The sequence below is a fragment of the Fusarium poae genome, chromosome 2, assembly GCF_019609905.1.
Source record: "Fusarium poae strain DAOMC 252244 chromosome 2, whole genome shotgun sequence".
Classification (NCBI taxonomy): Eukaryota; Fungi; Ascomycota; class Sordariomycetes; order Hypocreales; family Nectriaceae; genus Fusarium; species Fusarium poae.
Window position 1 is genome coordinate 8,529,545 of NC_058400.1, and position 17,683 is coordinate 8,547,227.

At 44.9% G+C, this 17,683-nt stretch overlaps 7 protein-coding genes across 7 annotated transcripts; 4 read left to right on the forward strand and 3 right to left on the reverse strand.

The window, feature by feature from the left end:
* Positions 1–7: 7 nt before the first annotated feature.
* FPOAC1_006905 (uncharacterized protein) lies at positions 8–1,336 on the reverse strand (the record flags this gene model as incomplete). The annotated part of the gene is made up of 1 exon (XM_044851378.1): positions 8–1,336. The coding sequence occupies one exon, from the start codon at positions 1,334–1,336 to the stop codon at positions 8–10; it is 1,329 nt and encodes a 442-aa protein (XP_044710090.1).
* A 595-nt stretch (positions 1,337–1,931) lies between these two features.
* FPOAC1_006906 (uncharacterized protein) lies at positions 1,932–3,061 on the forward strand (the record flags this gene model as incomplete). Its single annotated transcript, XM_044851379.1, has 3 exons — positions 1,932–1,943; positions 1,997–2,146; positions 2,198–3,061. The coding sequence occupies 3 exons, from the start codon at positions 1,932–1,934 to the stop codon at positions 3,059–3,061; spliced, it is 1,026 nt and encodes a 341-aa protein (XP_044710091.1).
* A 1,596-nt stretch (positions 3,062–4,657) lies between these two features.
* On the forward strand, positions 4,658–6,296 carry FPOAC1_006907 (uncharacterized protein; the record flags this gene model as incomplete). The annotated part of the gene is made up of 2 exons (XM_044851380.1): positions 4,658–4,796; positions 4,846–6,296. The coding sequence occupies 2 exons, from the start codon at positions 4,658–4,660 to the stop codon at positions 6,294–6,296; spliced, it is 1,590 nt and encodes a 529-aa protein (XP_044710092.1).
* A 2,733-nt stretch (positions 6,297–9,029) lies between these two features.
* FPOAC1_006908 (uncharacterized protein) lies at positions 9,030–9,668 on the reverse strand (the record flags this gene model as incomplete). The annotated part of the gene is made up of 2 exons (XM_044851381.1): positions 9,030–9,479; positions 9,666–9,668. The coding sequence occupies 2 exons, from the start codon at positions 9,666–9,668 to the stop codon at positions 9,030–9,032; spliced, it is 453 nt and encodes a 150-aa protein (XP_044710093.1).
* An 874-nt stretch (positions 9,669–10,542) lies between these two features.
* FPOAC1_006909 (uncharacterized protein) lies at positions 10,543–12,087 on the forward strand (the record flags this gene model as incomplete). Its single annotated transcript, XM_044851382.1, has 1 exon — positions 10,543–12,087. The coding sequence occupies one exon, from the start codon at positions 10,543–10,545 to the stop codon at positions 12,085–12,087; it is 1,545 nt and encodes a 514-aa protein (XP_044710094.1).
* A 1,877-nt stretch (positions 12,088–13,964) lies between these two features.
* On the forward strand, positions 13,965–14,948 carry FPOAC1_006910 (uncharacterized protein; the record flags this gene model as incomplete). Its single annotated transcript, XM_044851383.1, has 1 exon — positions 13,965–14,948. One exon carries the CDS (start codon positions 13,965–13,967, stop codon positions 14,946–14,948), a length of 984 nt encoding a protein of 327 aa, XP_044710095.1.
* A 768-nt stretch (positions 14,949–15,716) lies between these two features.
* FPOAC1_006911 (uncharacterized protein) lies at positions 15,717–16,329 on the reverse strand (the record flags this gene model as incomplete). The annotated part of the gene is made up of 2 exons (XM_044851384.1): positions 15,717–16,255; positions 16,308–16,329. 2 exons carry the CDS (start codon positions 16,327–16,329, stop codon positions 15,717–15,719), a joined length of 561 nt encoding a protein of 186 aa, XP_044710096.1.
* Between the last annotated feature and the right edge of the window lie 1,354 nt (positions 16,330–17,683).

Genomic DNA, 17,683 nt, shown 5'->3' on the forward strand with positions numbered 1-17,683 from the left:
TCTTTACCTAGTCAAACAAAATCAAGTCTGACTCGGAGATATGTGATGAACTTTCCTCCCCCTCCCTTTCGATCGTCGATGGCCGGACACGCGGGACAGGCTTCCCGGTACACAATTCGCAAGAGGAATGACCATGACAACGCAATGCCCATGGCTTTCGTGGCTTAACAACTCGTCCAGGTGCAGGCTGACAGGCCAAGACTCGCAGACGTGAAGGATCCTCCAGTTCCCAGGGGCCTGCCTCGAAAATGCGAAGCATGTCAAATGCACTATGATTCTCGTCGTCATATGCTTTGTCGTACTCACTGAGTTGCCAAAGTACCCCAATATCTTCTCTCTTGACTTCGGTGTAGATACAGTCGCCTGAACGGAATATCTCCCTTACTGGTAGCGACTCTACGGCCCTGTTTGGGACTGGTACCAAGCCATAGTCAATGAACCAGACAGTTCTTTGCGCGGTCTCGCACAAAAAGACGTACATGTCGAACAAAGCCACAAAACGAGTTCGCAATGCTTTGTCTCGATAATGTACCATTTTTGAACTAAATTGGTCCAATATAGAGCGATCATAGTCCAGTGCGATGTTTGATCCGACGAAGCTAGGCCTGACTACGAGGTTGCCTCCCATTTCCAGTCTCTTATCGAAAACGGGAAGCTGAAAGATATCGATTGAGTTTCGAGACCAGTTAATGTTCTCAAGATCGCATAGATAGCGAGGATCGAGATGAATAAGGTCTCTCTCGTAGCCTATAGTGATGTGTTTGACAATTCCGTCGTGGTCTGTATATGACGCTGTGTGCGCGGTGTCTTCTTGATCAAGATATTGACCAGGCTCTGCTGTGCGTTTTGGATGATAGGGGGACTTGACGTTCGACCACCATTCGTTCTTCTTGAATCGTTTCTCCATTGCATCGCGTGAATCCTTGCATGCGGTCCAGAGGCCACTGTCTGACAGGTAGATAGAATCATTAGGATTGCCTTCGACGTCATCGGATGGTACGGTCAAAGAAGAACAGACAGCAGATCGCAAGGTCCCATCAGACCAGAGTTTGGTCTTTTGTAAGCATAAGTGCTTTCGGTTTGTATGTCTAAGAGGAAAGCCGGCGATGGAGAATCGGTGGACATGACGATCACCTGACGGGCGAATAGCGACTTCCCAGATCGCAAATTGGATCTCTTTGGGAAGATCTAAGAATTTCGGAAACGTAGACTCCATAACAACGGAAAGCAGTAATAAATGCGTAACGGTGTTCTCGATAGATGTAATGATTGTAGAACGACTTCTGCTTGGATAGTTGACTGGGGTGAGGTCATCTGTCAGCAAATACGTCGCCATGATTGGACAATAACAAGGTCATGTGCAAGCATAGTCCCCCCTTCCCTACTAAGTATTCATCAAGACAATATATAGCAGCATCATAAGTTTAAGAACATATTTCCTTGCCTCTTTTGAAGAGAGTTCTCGATCTAGAGACTGGCTGATTATCGTGATGTAAAACTCCAAGCATGTGAATAGAGAATAGGAATATAATCTCATTCGGCCGGTGTTGTCGGATCCGAAGCCACCGTCCGCCGTGCCGCGCGGGAGCTTACACGACCTTCCGACTTTAGTTGCTTGATTATCAACAATCAAAAGTGCCTGCATTTGCATTCATCAAAGTACCATCAATGTGCGGGGAGGGTGTTGAATTAGTAATTGTAGAACATGATGTGATTGTTAATACAAATATTGGAAGCACGTACACATATATATACCGCCTGGAACCAGAACTAGACGTATATCCGATCGTGTTTCTCGGTAATTATCCCACTTATCTCTTATTTAACTCTGGATGTTACGCTCTTCTTTTCAACTAATAAATAGATCGTATCCATCCTTCACACTCGCCCTCACTTACTCTACCTCAAGAAAGAACATTCACAGGATCATCATGGGTGATGAGGTTAGTCCATCTCGCTCCATCATGTTACCAACTTATTCTAACTAATGTCCAAGGTAGATGAGATTAGGCTCAAGCCAACCAAAGACGGCTCGTTCGTCCGCCCTACGAGTAGCTTTCGTCACTTGATTTCGAACGAACCAGGCTCTCGATTCCCACCCGAGAAGAATCGATATGTCCTCTATCTCAGTCCAGGCTGTCCTTGGGTATGTAACATTTCATTTCTTGGCTTGACTTTCACTCTAACAGAAATCTAGTCCCATCGTGCCATGATCATCAGAAGTCTCAAAGGACTCGAAGACATGATTGATTTGTACATGTGCTCGCTCCATATGGGCAAGGAAGGTTGGATGTTCGAGGATAACCCAGAAGCAGCCAAATACGGATCCCTCCCCAAAGACCCTCTCTACGGCTTTGATGCTCTCAAACAGCTGTATCTCAAGGCCAATCCAGATTATCAGGGACGGTATACCGTTCCGGTTTTGTGGGATACAAAGACCCATACTATGGTGAGCAATGAGTCTAGCGACATTGTTAGAATGCTCTCCACCGAGTTTGACCATCTCCTTCCCGAGGAGCGTCGAGAGGTCAATAGGCCCGGAGGTGGACTTTACCCAGAACATCTACGACAAGAGATTGATGATCTAAATGAGTGGACTTACGAAACTCTCAACAACGGCGTCTACAAGACTGGCTTCGCAATGTCACAAACTTCCTACGAAGAAAACGTCGACAAAGTCTTCAAGTCTCTCGATCGTCTGGAAAGAGTCCTTGACAAGGGCCCATTTCTGCTGGGGGATCATATCACTGAAGCAGATATTCGAGTGTATCCCACCATTCTTCGCTTCGATGTCGCTTACGTCCCGATTTTCATGTGTAATTTAGGCACCATCCGGGACCACTATCCCAACTTGCACTTGTGGATGAGGAGACTCTATTGGGATGATAGTGACAGGACTTATGGGTCGTTTAGGAATACGGCTTCTACTTGGATAGATCAGTACAAGATTTTGTATTCAAAGTCGAGGCGTCGAGTCTTGGGGTTGAAGGATCTTGATATTGTTCCTAGGGGACCTTTGGTTTCGATTCATGAGTTGAAAGATGGAGAAGCGTTGGACTAGAGAGAAACTAATACAAGACCTTTTCTACATGTTTCTTTTTCAGGATTTCAAAAGCAATACTAACTGGTTCATGTGGATATCAAGGTGGATGTGTGAGTGAACCTTAGGGTATCAGAAACAGTGACCCCCAGAAGCATAGGGGACGAAATCAGTAGGTCAGTTTATGGTCATTAGACTATAGTTCTTAGACTACTTGGTTTTATATCACAAGGCTTAGGAGGCTGGATTTTTTGTCTCCTACCGGGTGAACCACACAATTCAATTATAGCATTGTCTCACAAATGTTCTTCTAGCCTATTAATGACAATATACGTTCGCGTCTAGCCACTACTTTGGTACTTAGAGATCCAGTGAATAACTTTTGCTAACAAAAGTATTCTTGCTTTCCACAAAATTACCTGTGAGCCTTCTAGTTTTGGATACGAGAAATCAGTACTACCCTGTATCTTGGCCGCCCAATCGCTATTATCGGGATATTATGGTTGATCTTCAGCATCGTATTTTCGGCCTTGTGGAGACCATTCCCACAGGTACGTATTCCAGGACGGAGTTTATCCGATAGTCTCGGACTTTTTCCGTAGTAGTCTCTACTGTTGACTTTTCTAGTGGTTCGATACCATATTACCAAAATCTGTAATTCTCATCATATAATTTACTAAATATAAAGAAAAGCTTCTTTCCATGCTTGATTAGATAAACAGTTGAGAGTTTGGCCATGTTGTTTGTCTACCTTATGGTAAGACGAGTCAGGTCAAGTGCTCAGATCTCCTGCATTCTTCATTCTAGATTTACCTCTGGATCTTCTAGCGTACCCATAAATAAGGATATGACGTCCAGGCTAATGGCACTTTACCCAAAGTGGAAGTGTTGAGGCTCTGAAGCCGACTCGTTTTATCTGAGCGCACCGCACGGAGAAGAGGACGGAATGCGCGCTTCTTTTGCATGATTTGTGTTCCAGGAACGGTTCTAAATGGATTCACAGCTTTTCCCAAGGCTAAAGAATGGTTTGTACGAGATGAGACGATGCCAGTGGGATATAGTATTTGTCAGTATGTAGATGTTCACAAGTTTACTTAGTTTCCCAGCTTGCCACTGTCACCATCAAACTCTTCAAGGACTGCACCCATAACTAAATCACCATCTTGATCAATTTTGGCTGCAAAATAAGATGCTTTGACAATGTTCGACCGGCACTGACGAGCCGACAGCTAAAATTAGACGATAAAGTGGCATTGACTTGCAAGCATTGACTTATAATCAAGTCTTTACTATTGGTTCGTGTATTCTCGAATTGACCCCTGACATTGTTAGCGTATTTTGACCATAAAACCCACTCGTATTCTTCTTGGCCTGGACCCTTTCAGTGTTGATCACACGGCCTGTCCGTGTCTTTAAGACTGCAGAGTGGAACTTTTACAGACGATATTTCTCGTATAGCCCGAGATTGCTTGCCCAATATGAAACCTCCTAGATCTCCGGATAAGGTCTTTTCAGATATGGAGAGACATCTAGTATAAGACAGCTCACATATCGTAGTTAATGTAATATTGCCTTTAGCTATTCGTCACTCACACTCGTTCTATCTGTTGACCCATCATGAAAGGCCCTTCCACTGTCGCTATTGCTCTCGTTCCCTTGACAGCTGCCAAGCAGCTTGTCTGGCCTTCAAAGTTCGATTACCTTGAGGATCTCCAGTACAACCAGGGTGGATACAACAGGTTTGGATTCGCTGATGGTAAGTTCAACAGTTCTTAGTAACTGAGCTTGATACTAACAATTCACAGCTCTGGTAACTTGCAGTTTTGGTAACAGCCAGCCCGGACGACAAAACTCGGCCGAATGGATCCGAACAGCTTTCCACGACGCCGTCACACACGATGCCAAGGCTGGTACCGGAGGTCTTGACGCCTCCATCTTTTGGGAGACTACCCGTGCTGAGAACCCCGGTGATGCTTGGAACAACACTTTCGGATTCTTTTCTGGTTTCTACAACCAGCGTGCCAGTGCCGCCGATCTCATCGCTCTCGGTACCGTTGTTGCTACCAAGGGATGCTCCGGTCCCGACGTCCCATTCCGAGCTGGCCGTACCGATGCCGGGAAGCCTGGACCCTCCGGTGTCCCTGAGCCTTCCACCAACTTGAAGGAGACCTTTGCGGCTTTCCAAAAGGCTGGCTTCACCAAGGAGGACATGACTGCCATGGTTGCTTGTGGCCATGCCCTCGGTGGTGTTCACAGCGTTGACTTCCCCGATGTCACTGGCATCAAGGCTGATCCCAACAACGACACATCCGTTCCTTTCCAGAAGGATGTCTCTAGCTTCCACAACGGCGTCGTCACCGAGTACTTGGACGGAACCACCAAGAACCCTCTCGTTGTTGCCAAGAACAACACCCTCAACTCCGACAAGCGTATTTTCGACAACGACCGTGCTACCATGAAGAAGCTTGCTACCAAGCAGGGCTTCAACACCATGTGTGCCGATGTCTTTGCCCGCATGATCGACACCGTCCCCAAGAGTGTGCAGCTCAGCGACGTCATCTCTCCCTACGATGTTAAGCCTTATGTCAACGAGCTATCTCTCAACAGCAAGGGCCAGATCGTCTTCAAGGGTGCCATCCGCTTCAGGACCACTAACAAGATCCGAGATGGCGATGATCTCATCGTCCAGCTTGTCTACATGGGCCACGACGGCAAGAAGACCACTGTTCCCACAACCAAGGCCATGTGGCAGGGAGGTGGCTCTTTCGGTGGCGATGACACCTTTGTCAACTTTGAGTTCGACACCACCATCAACGCCAAGACCGGCATCATCAAGTTCTGGATCAAGGAGACCAAGAAGTCCACCAAGGTCAGCAAGTCTCACGACAACCAGGGTACCCACGGTTACAAGGTCGATGACACCGTTTTGTACCAGGTCGGAGAGTCCTGCCTTACCGCTGCTAAGCTACCCAATGCTCCCATGACTGTCACCGCCGTTGTTCGCGACAGCCAGGCCAAGAACGCCTTGACCCTCAAGGTTGCCGACAAGCTTCCCCAGAAGGGAACCCTGGTTCCCAAGCTTCAGACCCAGATTGTGCCCTTCAAGGCCACTGGTAAGAAGATCAACGGTTACACCGCCTTCAAGGCCTCGACCAAGGTTCATGATGATAGCATCTGGTTCGATATTGCTCTTGCCGGAAACGCTGCTGCTGGCGCGCAGTTCCAGGGAGCTCTGGCCTTGTCTGCTTGCTCTTAAACATGCTTTACCAAAAGATACCTATAGACGTGATAGAATTGGAGTTTGGGTATTCAAATTAGCGATTTGCATATCTTTTTAATACATTGCATTTTCATAGCATTCATATCGTTATAACTTATCTCTGCCGCGGTGTGACACGTATGAAAAGTCGTATTCAAGTATCATTTCTTCTTTGAAGTTCCAAGTGATTCTCAAAGCTCATGCAACTTCATCCCTCACCCAGTCAATATACAGTAAAGTTGATACAGAAACCTTATTGCACAAATGCAAAAGCGTAGCTTCCACTTCCTTGGACACACACAACCTATCATTCGCCGATCGACCATCAAGCTTTCTTTGAACAATCTAAACCTCATAACTTATTTTTACCATTCTCCAGTTAAGCCCGAGCTTGCTCAATGTACTCCAAATTTCCAACAAAAGATCCATACAGATCAAAAAGTTGAAACCTAAATCAATATTTCCCAATAACTTAATTTCCTCCCAAGGCTATAAAAACTCGTCTCCCCCCCCGGCCTTTCAGTTTTCTTTTCTTCTTCTTCTTCATCCTAGTCCAGGGGCGTTACCCATCTCCGTGAAGCGATGAGCTGAGAGTGGTTTTTGCTGATTGAAAGCTATATGCTGACCGCTCCTACTTGGGTTCGCCTAGGTAGGGAATTTTTGGAACACTTTTCCTTTTGGAATCATTTTCTTTCACTGCGATCGGTCCTATATGGACTGACGTACAGAAGGAAGCCCAATACATCATCGAGTACCCTCTGGGCTGTCCGATACCATCCCAACTGTCCGCTAATTACCAGGATGGGATGTCCGCCTGTTGATTGACTGATTGTTGGGTTGTTATTGGGCAGTTTAAAGGGTGCTCGATGGTGTGTCATTATACAAGATCGACAGTGGTTTTCAATATAGCTGAGCCGACATGACCACCAGCGGTAACCCCTCGATAAGTTCGTTACTCTCATCCATGCTTGCTTTGTCACAAAGTTGAGCAGGACCGACGCCAGACGACTGCGGACTGCTATTTTCAAGAACGGTGTTGATAAGGAGGGTTTTGATTCGCTAGACGATTTTCCCTACCTACGGCCTCAATTTTCCCCTACCGAGGTAGCTACAGGCTAGCTAGAACACCTAGACCAGGATATCAATAAAAGGTCACTTCACACACGCTATTTTCAAGTGATGCTAGTCATGTATTATCTAGTGCTAATGCTGCTGAATGATCTACTTAATAATTCTAAATCCCACGACACTTTGTTCCAGCAGTCTCCTCATGTTCTTTGTAAAGTTTTATGATTTTGTTACCGTGAGAAGCTGGGGAGAACCAACAAACTGCATGTGGGTTTTTGCTATATTTTGCGTCTATAATACGAGTGTCCGGGTTGTCTCTGCAGTAGCTTATTACCTTGTCCTTTTCCTGCCTTTCTGAGGTCAAATGTCCCCCTCAAAAGGGTTAGAAGCGAGGCTAAGCTTCTTGAAATATTCTACTGATATCTCGTCTGTCTTCGTAACATCCTTCATATAAGTGACGGTAGGTAGGGGCTGCTCCTCGTCCACTTTCTACCACTCGAGACACCTATGGGGCATTTTCTGAGTTCATTTGGTGTAAGTCACTCATTTATAATTTCGGTCTTGATTCTTCCAACTCAACAGATATTGACTTTACACCTCCTGAGAATGGGCAACTTAATCATTCACACGTATCTCTCAGGGTTTAAAATACCAGGTCACAGAATTCTTCCTCTCATTTTTTTCTTCTTCTCCCAAAATTTCCTAATTTTTTCCCACTCCTTCTTCAGAACCTTTCAGCATCACCACAGACACCGTTCGCGATGGCACATCAACAGTAAGTGGCCTGCACATCTATTGATTCTTACATTACATTTGGTCGAGTGTTTCTAACAGATTCTGCTTGACAGAATCAACTTTACAACCACACAGTGGCTGTGGACGGCTATCCTATTCCCCTTCATGACCTTTGTTTTCTACAAGGGTTTCTACAACGAGCCACAGGCGGGACAGAAGGTCGCACAAAAGACTCAATAACCTCTCCATAAGACTCGACATCGATGGGCAGAGTCAGACTCCAACTCTGGCAGCTTTAGTTTCAGATATTTCTCCCACTCTGATGGAAACCTGCACAATCCGCTCGCCAGCTGCATTACTATATTCCATTCCATCTGGATACACGAAACACAAACACCGTCCCCGGATCGGCCTTGAGACAAACAGCCCACAAGGCCACATCGCTTTTCATTTGAGAAGAAATTACACTGTCTTTGGGAATATCAGAGCTGCAATATACTGGCTCTGACAAAAAATCCATATCTGTCGCGTCGAATTTGGAACAACAACCACAGACCCCCCTCCCCCTTTCCACCCCAGCCTGCATCGGGTAGGTTGTTGTGGAATGGTCCAGTATATGCAGCTGGGTTCTTGCGTCGAAGCGATGGTGGATTCGAACGATTCCAAGGAATCGTTCCAATGAATGAAATTTCTTCTCTCCAATATTCTTGTTTCAGACCCTGGCAGAAGTTTTATTGATGTGCTCACCAGATCAGCGAAAAAGAAATGGTGGTTTTGTGGTCGAGTAGTTCTGTCTATCGACAAACTCACCTCGTTCTTGGTCGGTCATATACTGAATGACGAGGACGATTTGTATTTCGAAAGCTGAGTCGTTACCTGCGTTGTGTACGACGTAGTCTGTTGTCTCTGTCTCTGCCGTATGAATGCCTAAGGCCAGTAGTCCTTCCCCGCGCTCACCCGCGGCAGGTTGGCCTCGGCGCCGAGGAAGCTGAAGCCTCGAACCTTTTGGGAGGGGATGTCCATGACCTCGTCCAAGGGCGGCAGGCGGGAGGTGCCCTGGCCGGTGTCGCTGCCGCGTGGCAGGAGGAGGCAGTCCTTTAGCAGGCTCTTAAGGTCGTCGATGTCCTGGCTGACTATGCTCTTCAGGTGGTCGACGGTCACGGCGATGCTGGCGCAGAACAGGCTGTCCTTGCTCCAGCTTATATTGGCTGGGTTATAGTCGTTATTGCGGATATCCATCGCAATGCGCTGCCAGTGATGGACATGCTTCATTGGCAAGCTGCGTGCGCTGTCGCCGCGGAGGAAGACGGTGTCAGCCATACGCTCAGCCACCACCTGGCCAAGGAACTCGTCAGTAGGAGAAGTTGATGTTGAGGGCTGTTACGGGGTGAATCCCCCTAGCTTGGTCATCACATTAGGGGTCAGGGGCACAACACAGCGCTTTCCGCGCTGTGCCTATTTTCAGGGCAGAGGATAATACGTTTCCACCAGTCCCCTTGGAAACATATATAGGTGACGGCCCTGCCCCCAAGGACATTTGAAACCAAAATGAGTTTTGTTGACCATTGTTGGCTGACTGTTGGGTGTCTCATTATGATCGTCTTCTGTTGGAAGGTGGACGTATTTGACTTTGAGTCTGGGTGGAAGTGGGCACACATTTGACATCGTTCAGAGCTGACCACACTGAACCCAGGATGTGCCATGAACTCGGACAAGTTAATGCTCCCGGGGGTCACGACCACCAATTCTCTGTCTTCTGGATAGGCCTACTCGTCCTCAATGAGTATATGTGGAAGGTATTGTTTGGCGAATCTGAAGCCACCATGGCCAAGCACAGAAGAAATCGACCGGGCAACCTGCCCACGCCGACTACGACGGAGTCATCTAGGCATGGGACCTGGAGTGCAAGACTTGGCCAATCTTGATCTGGACTCAAGTACATTTTGGCGTTGTCTGTCAATGATCTCTGAATATCTCCACGATACTAATGTCGCTCCGCATATGTCATCTAGGACAGCCTAGTAGCCCATTTCCATGAGCGTTCTGACATAGTGGGTACATTCTGTCCGCACCATCATCCCCCATTATCTGATAATGGTATTGACACGAGGTCTGTAGGCGAATACTTTTCGTCCCATGATGGCTACCGAATGTGATTTTATTAACATACTGGCCCCAAACCTCAACAGTACCATCATCACAACGAGATATAGATAGGGGTAAATATGCCCTTCTTGTCTGGCACAATTGCCAGTAATTAGCCAGTAGCCAATAAGACATCCATTTGAGGCTGAGCCAGCCGCGCCTCTGCACAGGTCTTGTGGTCCGAGCGCTCTTTACTTGGCGATCAAAACTCCAGGCGAACAGCATCTCAAACTTAAAACTTGTTTCCTTCTCATTGATTTTCTTCTCAAGTCAATTTTATTTATTTCTGTGGAACATGAATCTTTTTACTCGTCTTCGGAGCAATACAAAGGGTAAAACCCAAGAACCAACACCAGACCAATCAACTATCGATCCACACCAATGGAAACTTCCATCCACCTACGTAACAGTCTCTCAACCTGGAGCCAAACCGACGATAATTCCCGATCCGAAAGTCTTTGCCAATGTGTTCTCTATCCCAACAGAATTTGAATCTGTTGGAGTTGAGACACTTTTGGCATATCCCGATGCCAGTCATGCTGCTATCCATCTCGCTTTGCTTGAGTGTTTTCGCAACTTGAGAGCCAGCGCTAGAGCTCTTGACGTCAGCGTCGTTCAACCACCATCTTACAATGAAAAGTCCACGGCAGGGTCATCTTCTGAAACTGCTCCGCTGCCTGAATCTCAAAGATGGGATTTTCTCATCAAGTTGGCTGTCACACGCTTCATGGCCTGGTGGGATAACATTGACATGGTCTTGAACCACGCCAGTGTCTATTCTCACCACGCTGGTAGCCATGTAGCACTTCAACTAACGAGAGACTATCTCCCGCCTTTGGATATACTTCTTGTGTGGTATTCGTTGATGCTCAACACAAACGCTTACGATGCTGCGTGTCAAGCTCATGATGGAAATGCCGCACGTCTCAAGAATCTATGCTTTCCTTGGCCGGCTATACGTGATGTGATTAATATGGACAAGATGGAATATGAATTACCCCGCGCTGCTCAAAATCTATTCAGTAATCTATCGTCTCAATCCTGCGATATCTTGACATATCTCGACAGTCCTCCAGCATACACTGATCCTGGGAAGATGTCGTTCAAGACAGATCTATTCAGCGAGGTCAAGAAGCACGACATCTTTATCAACGAATCTCACCAAAGACTATGGATACGTTCTCCAGCTTTACATGGGTCACTGGGTCGTGCTGGCGGGGAGTATCTAGACTTTCACCTCCGAGAACCTAATGCTGTTGAGGAAGATGTGTTGGAAAGCTTGTCATTTGGTGTTCAACTTTTCTGGAGGACGCATCGGTTATTTCCTCGGCAGTATAAAGCTTTCCTAGTGGAGATCAGAAAGAACAAAGCAGATCCTAACTCGAAAGATGATTTGAAAGTAATTTTAGATGGGGGAGATGAGCCACTTGAATCCAGCCAGTGCTGTTTCTGTTGGATCTGCGAACGAATTCGAGATGATGTCCCGGAATTCTATCACGCTCCATCACCTTCTTCACCATCCTCGCCATCGACATCTGTGCCACCAGATATTTTTCAAAAACAACTTTCATCACTATCTTCAGAGCAACTACGCCAAATACAAGATGATTTGGGTTTCTATCTCGTCGTTGAAGATGCTCGCAAACGCAAAGTACCTCTACCAACAAGGCCACCCACTGCAGCCGAGAAAGATGCAGACAAGATAGCCAAACAGCGACAAAAGGAAATTGGATATTTACCAGGGTTGAATGAATATGTCGAGGTTTTACCTGATGGGACTCGAAAGATACGGCAAAGAAAGGGCAAGGGGAATAGATATTACTACATGTTGGCTTTGTAGGATTGCTTTGATATTATGCTGGTTTATTCAAATTGTACAGAGTCTCTTGGCTATCTGGTGAAATTGATAATATCAGCCTCAATCTCCACATTGTTTGACCTGCCAGAACGGTCAATAGTTAGATACGTTACAACTTAGAGTTTGCCACTAAATATGGGCCGCCAGAGTCGAGATCTTGAGTTACGGATATGTACAACAGATAAGGATCACTGGGTGGCCAAAGCGTACTTGCGGATCAGATTCGTGATACGCGGTGGAATGACAAGCCTTGTTTTAGACAGGTTGATCCAACTTTAAAAAATTCCTAGTAGAGCATTCGCGAATCAAGTAGGCGACACACACAATAGCAGATTGAATCGTGACGGAAAAACCATGGTCAAGGTCTTTGCGGTGGCACAGCACTGCCTCTAATAAACGCCCGTAGATCTATGTACTAATCTCGGCCGGGGGGTGACATTTTGTGGCTTGACAGAAAGACACAAGCGTGAGTTTACGGGCGTTCAAAACCTTGGGGTTAACAGAGTGTTGGTATCTTCTCAATTAAAAGATTCTGGGAAGAAAAATAAACGATAGATTCGTGTAGATTGATATCATTTTAATCCTGTGTTTAAGAAACTACATTACAGAAAATGACGAATTGAAGAAGTTTCATGTTGATACCCAAAGCACTAACTATTAACCTAGTACTAATGGAGGTTCCCGGGCCCTGAGACATGCGGTAAAGTTTAAAGATTGATACCTGACTTGGTAGTGATTACGAGTCATTTAGACTATCAATTTGTGAGCTCACTCTCAAAAGATTCTGTGCTTCACATGAATGAATGTCGTTTTGACTCTTTTGAGACACTGTCAGACCACCAATAGGATACCTACCACATGCTACAGGAGGATTGGGTTACAGTCTACAGCAACTTTTACCTGTTTACCCACAAACTCTAAATAGCGGACCCCCCTTGACCAGGAGAGGAGAGGAGAGGAGAGGAGCTTTTCAGCTTGTCCTCTGATGATGATGATGACATTCACAGCTTCCATCTTTGTCTTTTAAATTTTGTAAAATAATGACAACTCATGTTTTTGTAAAAACAATAGATGGGCCGGCGTTCATATTAGTTTCAGCTTAGCATTGTGGTAGTTCATCAGCCAAGATCGTCTCGCTTGGCGCCGACTCAGGAGGCGAGAGTGCAGAGCAAAAAGCAAAACCCATAGCCGTGCCATCGGAAGCCGAGGAATGTAGAGATCTTCCTGACTGCCGGCTTGGCTTGAAACCGTCAAGTAATTGGATGACAATTTGGATATCTCAAATCTCTAGATGGCAATATCCTTCTAGACCATTGCCGTACTTACAAATTAAAGGCATTACATACGCCTTTGTCATCTTTCTAAACTGACTACCTACCTCTGTACCTGCGATATGGCCTGGACTGAATCATGGCTCGGCGTACTCCTCAGTCCTTTGGCCTCGACACTAGCGGAAACATCCATGCGATACCAAATGCAGGGGGGAACATGATGGCGATCGATGTATTGACTGCTCTTGGTACAACTCATTAATATACGAATACCCGAAAATGACGCGCTGCTGCTACCTTGCCTCGTAGTGAAGTGATCTTCATAATTAGGCCAACATTTCCAGGCTGAAAGCTTCCCACTATTCCCTCTTTTTTATTTTATTTTATTTTATGTTTCCTTGCTTTCAACGTTTCATCAGATCTTATCGCCAAGACTGAACTACCCAGACAAACAAAATGGGATCTGCCCGACTACCGAGACAATAATTCATCCCGCCTTTTTCTTTTTTTTTCTTTCTTTATCATCACAACACAGCTTGACATCTGTTCTCTGGTCATGACCCTCATAGATCCATCAATACCTTGAACATGGCGGTTCCTGGATCCGGCGAAACGGGGCCCATCGCGGGTGTATCCCTCGCCGTCAACATGACCATCGCCGGCCTCTTCGCCATAGCTCTCTACAATTGTCTCGAGATCCTCATCTCCCTCATCACCCGCTTCAAGCGCCACGACGGTCTTTACTTCTGTAGCATGATGGTCGCCACTTTCGGAATCATCCTCCACTCCATCGTTGTCTTGCTGCGGTACTACAGCTTGGGCCCTAATTTCCTGCTCTGCGTCTTGACATGCATCGGATGGTACGGCATGGTTACCGGTCAATCTGTCGTTCTCTACTCAAGACTACATCTCATCGTCGAAGATAAATCCAAAACACGATGGGTGCTGTACATGATTATTATTAATTTTTTTATACTACATGTCCCCACGACGGTTCTTTTCCTCGGCAGCAACACGGCGCATTCGAGTCACTTTATCGGAGCATTCAACGTCTACGAACGCATTCAATTAGCAGGTTTCTGCATACAAGAAACGATAATATCAGGCCTTTACATCTGGGAAACAGCGCGGGGTCTAAAACCCATCTTTGCCGTTCGAAAAGCCATGGAGCGAAAAGTCATACGATATCTTGTCATTGTCAACGTCCTCGTCATCCTTCTGGACATGAGCTTAATAATAACACAGTACATGAGCCACTTCAACATACAGACAACCTACAAACCCGTTGTGTACAGCATTAAACTCAAGATGGAGTTTGTGGTCCTTAACAAGTTGCTACTGCTGGTGCAGCACAGCGATTGCAATTGTATGCACATGGTGGGCGAACCCGAAAACATAGCAGCGCCGGATCCTTCACACACGGAATGCCAATCAGTCGAACGAACACCTTCTACCAGCGACACGCCGATGCAATTAAACGCTGTACACAAGCTCGACGGCGATGTACCACCGCGGTTGGATTACAGTCAAAGGACCAAATCACTACAATTCTTGACACCATACTGTGAGTAGTTTCCCGTCTTCATTCTGTTCAATTGATCTAACATGAAATTAGGAGGCTTTCTTCCGCGACAGAAAACAAAGTTTACACTCACAACGCCTCGCCCGCACAATTTCGGCAGCCACATCAGCAGAAGCCTTGACCGCTTAAATGGCGTTTTCCACTGCCGGAGCCTTCGACGTCGCTCGGCACCTGCAAGGTTCAATGGCGGCAGGAATTACAAAGCCTGGTCAATTGAGGCTGTTTCATACTTCGCCTCCGTCATTGGCGCTTGGGTTGTGGCTATCGACACTTGATCCAAGTCAACGCTTGGACAAAATTGTGTCAGTCTTCACTGACCACCTATTTTTATTTTATCCATTGGAATTTCCACAAGGGATGACGCCTCGCGATATGAAGCGCGTCTTGAAGGAATGCAAATAGCATCGGCGGTACAAAACATTTACATCATTGAGAGGAGTTTAGGGAACATTGTTTCGAAGGGGAACTACGGTACCCTCGTCATTTGGAATAGCAATACTTTGATACCCTTTGTCATTACACACATCTATTTTTTACCTAGGCAGCTTTGCCCTGCAAAAGTCCTTGTTCTTCCAAGCTCAACTGAAAAACACCTCTCTCTTGTTTGTCTCATCGGTGTCTTTCCATTCAAGAGTGAATTCTCGATGCGGTCTTGAGCCACTCGTCTCCAGAGTTGCTGCAGGTCCTCAGTGGGCGGTTGAAGCTTCTTCCCAATGATACTCATGCATGGAACAACTCTCTCACTTGCATAACATACTTTAGGTATACCCACCCTTGACATCAACATTGATTTCCATCCTTTTTAAACAGGGCATGTGTGATGCTGCTTGTCCTGCGGCGGAGAGGAGACAGCCGGCATATTCTGGATTGATGGGACCTCTAAACTCGTTGATATCGAACGACGTGGATCCAGCTCTGTTTTGTACCCACGATTCGCCCCATTGTTCGTCATGTTCGTCATCGGTGTTGGGTCTGCGAGGGGTAGGAATAGCTAGCCATTGCCCAGATGGGTTGACGACCAGTAAGCCGATCTCGTAGGTTTCCAACTTTGCCCAACCAGAGCTTTCAGACAGTGCTGTCTCTGGCATTTCAATTATGTTCAAATCCAAGTTTCCTTTTGCTGAGAATGGAATCATGTTCTCACGTTGCGAAAAGTTAAAGAGTGCTTGACTAAGAGGGTCGCGTTTGTTTGGTGGTCTTGTATCGACATATGAATGGTCTCGAGGAATAAGTCTGGTGTAGTATATCTCGAAATCAACCACGGTCTGCGGTACCAAATACAACGACCTTGCAGAACCTGCGGGGTTTAGCAAAAGCGGCAAAACATCAGTCTGCAGTTTGCAACACACCTTGTCTCAGTTTGATTCTCATAGTTGGGTTCTTTTAGTGCATGTCACTGAGATGCATTATAACCTTTGTAAATGAGGCATCTTGCTAAGGATTGTGCAGGCTGCTTCTGGCGCGAAAAGGAGGCCCCAGGAAACAAAGTCGAATTGACACGAAGCTAGGTACCATCGGTAACTCGGGTAGATCATCCTTCCTGACACCCAAATCGAGATAATGGGGGTTGGTCCCGCCAATCTCAATACAACATGCTTGTCCTTTATAACGAGGGTTCCTCGAGTCTGTGTCCGAGTGCCTGTCCCAACTTCAATGTACACAACAACGACACTATACCCCTGTCCGCATAGCAACAAATACAGATATGACCATACAGTAGCAGCTTTTATTAAGTAATTTTTAAGGTATAAGTCCTAAAGTATATATATAAAATTAATTTATAAAAAAATATAGTTTTTAAATTTAAATATTAATATAAATTTAATCTAAAGATATATATTATAATTTATAAAATTAAAATTATAATAATTATTATAAAAGTTTTTATTTTTTTTAAAAATTAATTATTAAATATTTTTTTATTAATATTAATATTAATATTAATAAAATTATATAATTATATAATTATTATATAAAATAATAAATTTTAAAGTCTTTATTTATTTTAATTATATATTAAATTAAAAAATTATTTATAAAAATTTAATTTTTAAAACTTTTTATAAAATAAAATATAATAATAATATTAATATATTAAAAAATAAAATACTTTAAATAAAATTACTTTTTAATCTTTAAAATAATTTTTAATAAAAAAAATAAATTATTAATAATTTATAAAATATTTAATAAAAATAATATTATTTTATAAAAAGTTTATTAAATTAGAATTTATTATATTAAAAATCCTATAAAGTTAAAAGAAGAAAGTTCTAAGGAAAAAGGGAAAAAGCTTATAATTAACACTATAGCTTTTAATACAATAAAGTTCAACACAATGGATACAGTAGCAGCACCTTTGTGTACCTCAAGTAATGGTCCAAGCTCATCGATTTCGTATTAGTTCCAAAAGGCCAGGGACAGAACCCTATACTATGGTCTGAAATCTGGAGTATCTCGTCTCTCAATCAGCCAAGCTTTTTACGGCCCCGAAACTGATATGTCATTTGTAAATGTGGAAACAATGGTGCCTAATAAGCCTACGTGGGCAAGGCGGGTTACAGTAGACCCCAGCCCAGCTGAAGCTGAAAATAGGCGTTGGGACTATGTGTTCTTGGCTAGCATTTGGTGGTTATATAGACGTGATTCTCAAAGTCCACCAGGTATATAAAACCGCCACCTAATATACTCTGAAGTATTACCTGAAACAATGAATAAATTAACC